The sequence below is a fragment of the Gossypium hirsutum genome, chromosome D04 (assembly GCF_007990345.1).
Source record: "Gossypium hirsutum isolate 1008001.06 chromosome D04, Gossypium_hirsutum_v2.1, whole genome shotgun sequence".
NCBI lineage: Eukaryota > Viridiplantae > Streptophyta > Magnoliopsida > Malvales > Malvaceae > Gossypium > Gossypium hirsutum.
The window spans coordinates 34422424-34428931 of NC_053440.1; the positions used below are offsets into that span (position 1 = coordinate 34422424).

A 6508-nucleotide genomic window follows, 5' to 3' on the forward strand; every position below is an offset into this window, starting at 1 on the left:
ATTAAATAAAAAATTGAGTTGAAGGAGAATAAAAAGAAAATAATAAATAAAGAGGGCTTAGAAGGCAATTAGCCACATTTCAATTTTAGTGCGCAAGCAGCAGCAATTCACTTTCAAAATTCAAAATAGTAAATTTGCATGTCAGGTCCTTGAAACTGCAGATGGTCACTTAATTAGAATTCTCTCATTTAATAATTCTATTTTAATTTAAAAAAATTAAGTATTACTTAATAGTTTATTAAATTAAAATAGAGTTATTAAATGAGAATAGTTTATTAAATTAAAATAGAGTTATTAAATAAAAAAATAAGTTGAAGGGGAATAAAAAAATAATAAATAAAAAGGACTTAGCAAGCAATTACACATTTTTTTTCCTTTGGCACCATGGTGCCGCCAATGACTTTGGCACCAATGGTGCCACCAATTTATTTGGCACCTTTGGTGCTGCCAATTTAATTGGCTGGTGTCAGGTTTTTTTTTTTGTTTTTTGATTTTTTTTTGATATATTTTGATAAATAAAAAAAAATTTATATATTTTGGTAAATAAAAAAAATTGTAATATTTTAATAAATTTTTATTTTTTTATAATATTTTTGTAAAAAACCCCATGGCACCATACCCTTCCATTATTATGCCTAGTCTCTTGATAAATAAATAAATAAAGATGTTGAATCTCAACAGTCCCTCAAATAAGATGTGGAAACTGCCCATCTTCCCCATTTGGCACTTGCTTACCACACCACCCACCCTTCTTACTCCCAACTCTCAATTCCATCATTCAAATTGCCCACCTTCTCTCACTTTCCCTGCCTCGGAAATGGAAAATTGCCTAATTCTTGACATATATAGATATAGATATATTAAGCTTCGTCCACTTTGAAGAAAAATAAAATTAAGAAGAAATATATATAGTATATTTTTTTGCTTTTATTTTCTCACATAAACGTTCTCTAATTTCGACCTTCCAAGTGGGGTTTCAATATTCAAAGTCAATTCCTGGATGTCACATCTTCAGATCTTATCCCTCCCTCATCTTTTTCATCCGCCTCATGTCTCGGGACGATATCCATTCCTGACCTGTTACAATCATAAACACCCAAAACAAATCATCATACACTCAAACATACAGTAAATTACTTTATAATCGCCAATAATGAATGACCAGCTCTTTTTGCATCAAAAAATATGTTGATTTTATAATCTTGACTTTGGAATTTAACTAACAATCTGGGGTTTCTGTGGGCTCTCTCCAGTTCACTTCCCAATCTCATCATTGCATCATTGCTACTTGGAATATTTTAACATTTTTAAAGCCTTTATTTTGGTTGAATTCTATGGGCTATCTAGACTCAAACCAGTAACTTACTTCCTTAGCAGACTAAACCATTGCAAAGTTCGGCTCGGTCGGTTTGTCGCTTACCCGAACTACAAAGCATGATTTATCATGATATTTCCGGTGAAAACAAAATTAAATCATAGGGGAAAAAAGAACAGATTACATAAAAGTGGATTGAGTAGATTTGAAGTTATGAACTGCCTGCCTACTTAGGGGCCCGTTTTTATTTTAATTTTAATTTTTTTTATTAGAGATAAAATTATATTATCCTGAAAAATCCTACTGTATTCGACAGCTTGGATGGGGCACTTATTGGTTCACTAATTGATGTCTTGTTTTAGACATTATTTTATAAGGGAAAATGGTTGGGACTAAAGAAAACCACGTCGCTACTTAATCATAGTTTAGTAATTAGGGTAATACAAATAGGCCACGTGCTAAGTGGTCGACCTTCCTTTATCAATGCTTTGTTCATCTGTCTCATTAGAAGCAGCAGCAAAAATCAAGTCGCTAACAGACATGCAGCATCTCGATATTTTATTAATTATTATAAATGCATTGCTTACCATGTAGTTTCAAGTGTAGGAGGGAGAACTAATAAAATTGGTGGGCTGTTGGACCCTGGCTCGACACCATCGAGCTAGCAGGCGTGGATGGTGGAGACTCGTCTAGCTGGTGGCATTCTAGGTTCACTCCAAATAGCCGTACCAGCCTCTTTGGGTTCCCCGCTGCTGTAGCTTGGTTTTTAACAATGCTTCCTGCAATGGCAAATAAAAAACACTTCTATCTCTCAATATATGTAATATTAATCCATGAACTCCAAGTTGCTACCCAGAAATGTTAACTGAATAATTCCATCTACTTTTGTTCGCTTTTTTTGTTTTATTATTCCAATGACACAAAGGAAGAAGAATACTTGAAGCTATCATAAGAAAAGGTTTCTTAATGCTTACTAATTAAAGTGAAGGTAACAAAATCATTTGGAACACACACATAGATGGGGTTATGTAGATATTGGTACTCCTAATCCCCATAATAAATGGTCGTTCCGGAGTTAGTAGAATTTTAAAAGAACAAATTACAGAAACAGTCTTACACAACCACATTGCTCCCATGTAATTGGAAAGTGTCTTTCACGCACTTCCATGTGCCAATAATTCTCAATTTTATATTATTCCTAAAAAATTTTATAAATAAAACCCATTTCTTTGAAGAAGATAAATAGATAAGAGTTTTACAATGCGACAAATAAATATATACCAGCATGAAGACAGTCAGGTTGGTATGGCACATTAGCCTCAAGATCACCTTGAATGTGTCCAAGATGAGGATACCTTTGATACAATCCCCTATTACTCCACCCTCCATTTCCACCCCCACCACCACCGCTATCATTCTCCATCACGGCGTTTCCGCCATCAGTAGCTGCCGGTACAACCACCACTGCTGCACCGCGCCTCCTCCACCCTATAAACAATCTATCACCATCCGTGCGGTGTCTTTGGAATAAAATAATGTCACCAGCATCAAGTTGCTTCTCTTTGACGTATCTGCTCCATCCTTTTGTTAACACGTAGCTTTGGCTGCTGTTCCAATACGAGTAGCGGAAACGCCAACACTTGCCTGACTCGTCTTCGAAACTTAGCAACAACCCTTTATCACTGGAGTCACCGCCTAGCGGGAAGTATTTCTCGGCATGTTGTTTGGGGATAACAAGCCTGTTCAGCTTGCCAACATCGCTGGGGGTTAAGGGCTTTTCAAACATGGGTTCCGTTTCATGGCCTAGCTGGTGGTTTTCAGGGGGATTTGGTTTAGGGTTTAGGGTGTTGAGAGTGGAGGTTTGGTCGTCGAGTTCTTCGTCGTCGTCATGGTTAAGGTTGAAGTGGCGGGGAGCGTGGATGGAGGATAGGAACATGGAGGGGTAGAAGTGAGAGGTCCAGGGGGAGTTTTCAAGGGAAATTGAGGAAGGGTTGTGAAGCTTTGAAGAAGGGGGGGTTTGGGTTGGTTCCATAGAAGGAGTTTGTTTTGTCGTTGGATTGTTTTGTTTGAATTACTGGAAGTGGTTAATGGACATTTGAGAGACAAAAGAGCGAAGAAGAAAAGAGATGGGTGCTTTAGAGCAAGTGTGGAGAAAAAGAAAAGAGAGGAAGGTATGGAAGAGTGAGGTGAAAGAGGGCAGGCGTGATGATTATGAGTTTGATGTGGAAACTATTTAATGCAGCTACAAAGATAAAGATATGACAATGAAAGAGAGAGAGGGAGGAAGTGAGAGGAGAGAAGAACAGAGTAAGATTGAAGTGAAAGAGAGAGAAAAGAGGGTCGGGGTAACCGGGAATTCTTGAAGTACTTGACAGCCTCGAAACTATTTTAAGGTTTTTTTTCCTGGAAAAGAGGTAAAAAATATGTGTTCTTTAAGAACTGAATTATATTTTTATTTTTATTTAAAAAATAAATAAAATTGGTGTTTTTTTAAATGACATTGGTGTTTACTATTAAAAATTAGTTTTTGTTATTAGAATAAGATAAACATAATAGGTATAATTACCTGATTATTCTGTTATTCATATTTAAAGTATGATTTTTCGTTATTAAATTAATTACTCAATTTTTAACTTTAAAAATAAATAAAAAAATTTAATAAAAAAACATCTTTTTATAAAGAGAGTAAAATATAATTTAACTCTTAATATAAAAATTTTTATAATAATTTTACTGTGAAAAAAATAATGTAGTTTTGTGTGAGTAAAATATTTTTTACATATAAGTTTATTTTTGTCTCTAGATTTATGACTATTTCTTTAGTAATATCTTCCATTATATGCTTCTAACACTGTCAGTAAAAAGATTATATTTCCGATCAATCATTATACGTGCTTTGTGTAACGCAAAACTTTGGGGTTAAAATTTTAGTTCAAAATTGGGGAAGAGTAGGTATTGACTTCATACTTAATTTCTACGTGTAAATATTAATAGGAAAGTAAAGATAAAATACACACTAATTTTTTATTCAGATTCCGGAGTTACAATACTTGAGGGGGGAAATCTAAAAAGTGTATCATCATTGAATGAAAATAGAAAGGATAATGTTAAATCATAAACATTGCTGGGATTGGAGCAATTACAATTGATTTCCTTTCACTTTGCCTACAAAAAGAAAATTAGTTTCTGAAATTCACATTTCCAATATATCTTGTGATTGGGAGATATATATATTATAAAGTAAAAAATATTTGCCGAATTGGGCAGAACAAATGTATTCAGATGAACCTTGAGAAAGAAAAAAGAGGGTTTGTCGATTGAATTTTCTGCAATTTAGAAAACACCCCATGTTACTAAGCAAGTAACTGAAAAGAGGGTACTCAGTAGGCCCAATTCTGACGCAATATGGGTAATCAGGTTACCATCCAACGCCACGCCCAAACTGCAGGGTTTTTGGTAATCAGGGCCACATGTTTGATCCTCTTTCTTAATTTTTGCATCATTTCAAACAGTGAAAAATCTCATACTACATTGTAAAATCTGACAGAGATGAACAGGCTTGTTAGGTTTATATATTCAGTGAGAAAAGAAAAAAAAGAGAAGAAACAGTAAAATAAAACAGTGAAAAGAAGTTTTTGTTTTGTTAAAAGAACAAAAAAATACTGAAAGGATTAGGGGGATCTGACCTGAACGCCAGGAGTGGTCCATCTTCCCTAAGTTGTTTGTGGTATATTAGGTGAAAAGCTGGTTTTTTTTTTAAAATATAAAAAATTTTGAGCCTGCTATAATATTAATATGAAGAGAATGAGATTTGAGAGAACAGTATTTTCTTTTTCACGTGCATGAAAGCATTATTGATGTTTGGCCATTCCTAGTTTTAGAAAGCAGCAAGGAAACCATTGTGGGGGACTGAACGTTTTAAATAAATTATTTTTTAAAAAAACCCATGAATCCCTTCCCTTCAAAATGGAGAAAAGAGATGATAAATAGATGAGATAAGATTTTCCAATATCCAATTGGAACAACCCTTTCTCTCTCTTTTCAGCTAGGTTTATATTGCATCAGTACTCCAAGAAAACTTGGCTTAATCATAGGCTGATTATTCCCTCTCACTTCTCAGTGCAAGTTTTGTAATAATAATAATAATATGTTTGTGAAAGCATGTTATCTGGGCAACAACATGAGGGTTTTTGGAAGGAATCTCTCCCATGTCATTCGTTAAGTTTCACATGCTATAGAAACCAGAGTGGTGAACTGATAGGCCCTAATATTGTAATAAAAACAAAACTATATGATATGAGTCTTGAGAGTTTCTTCAGTTCCCAAGCAGAACCACCTGGATTTGTATGACCAATCTATTTAAGAGTTTCCATGTTCACAAAATGTCCAAGAATCTCTTTCTGTCATAAACTAATTAATTATTTCAAAGTATATTTATAAATATTGACACTTGGTTTGGGTGGTTGAATTTTACAAAGGCTAGCAACTTTTGTTGTGTTGTTATGACGAAACAAATATCTGATTAATTTATTGCACTGCATAGATGCTTCACTCGTACGAAAGGGCTATAATCAATGCACCATAATCTATTTTTATTTCATGACAAGTTGGCAAATGTTCTAGCTGACGATTTGATATTCAATTTATTTGTTCATACTAATTACATAATTAGTATCGTAAATTGTATAATATATATACACGCATGATACAAATTAATTAAAAATAGTGAAATCATGTTATGAGCAGGGGTGTTTTACGACCATATATATAGCATACATGGAGACACTTGAGTTGGTAGTGTAGTAAATAAAGTTGGTTATATATATATATACATTCCTTGGAGGTGTTGAAATATTTTCCAAAAATTTCATTTTCAGTAGTACAAAAGTGGCCGGGCGGGGACCATATTTGAATAGGCTATGGGGGAATAACATGGCTTAACACTAGTTGACATGGACCAGGCTTGGCAATGCATTATCACAGTATGGAGCCGATAAATTGGACTTTTGGAGTTTTCAATTTTTTTTTACACCTAACTTCCTTTCTTTATTATTATTATTATTATTATTATTATTATTATTAATTTCGACTTTCACCGGCCTTCCTGGATAAAACAAATCGTTTATGGTTTAGCTTGCCTCCTGCCTTTAAACCTTTTTTTTTCTTTAAAAATGAAATTACAAATTTAGTTTA

The 6508-nt window shown here is 33.9% G+C and overlaps 1 protein-coding gene across 1 annotated transcript; it reads right to left on the reverse strand.

Moving 5' to 3' along the window:
- Window positions 1-875: 875 nt before the first annotated feature.
- LOC107948253 (B3 domain-containing protein At2g36080) lies at window positions 876-3629 on the reverse strand. The gene is made up of 3 exons (XM_016882738.2): window positions 2597-3629; window positions 1903-2094; window positions 876-1077 (listed from the first exon to the last, which is right to left on the reverse strand). Exons 1-2 carry the CDS (start codon window positions 3345-3347, stop codon window positions 1931-1933), a joined length of 915 nt encoding a protein of 304 aa, XP_016738227.2. The 5' UTR covers window positions 3348-3629; the 3' UTR covers window positions 876-1077; window positions 1903-1930.
- Window positions 3630-6508: the final 2879 nt, after the last annotated feature.

What these genes read in the sequence shown, in the direction of transcription:
- LOC107948253 (XM_016882738.2), bottom strand. Translation starts at nt 3,347, where the DNA reads ATGGAACCAACCCAAACCCCCCCTTCTTCAAAGCTTCACAACCCTTCC. An exon ending in ACCTGACTGTCTTCATGCTG is followed by an intron (nt 2,095 to 2,596) that starts GTATATATTTAT and finishes TTGCCATTGCAG; the next exon opens with GAAGCATTGTTAAAAACCAA.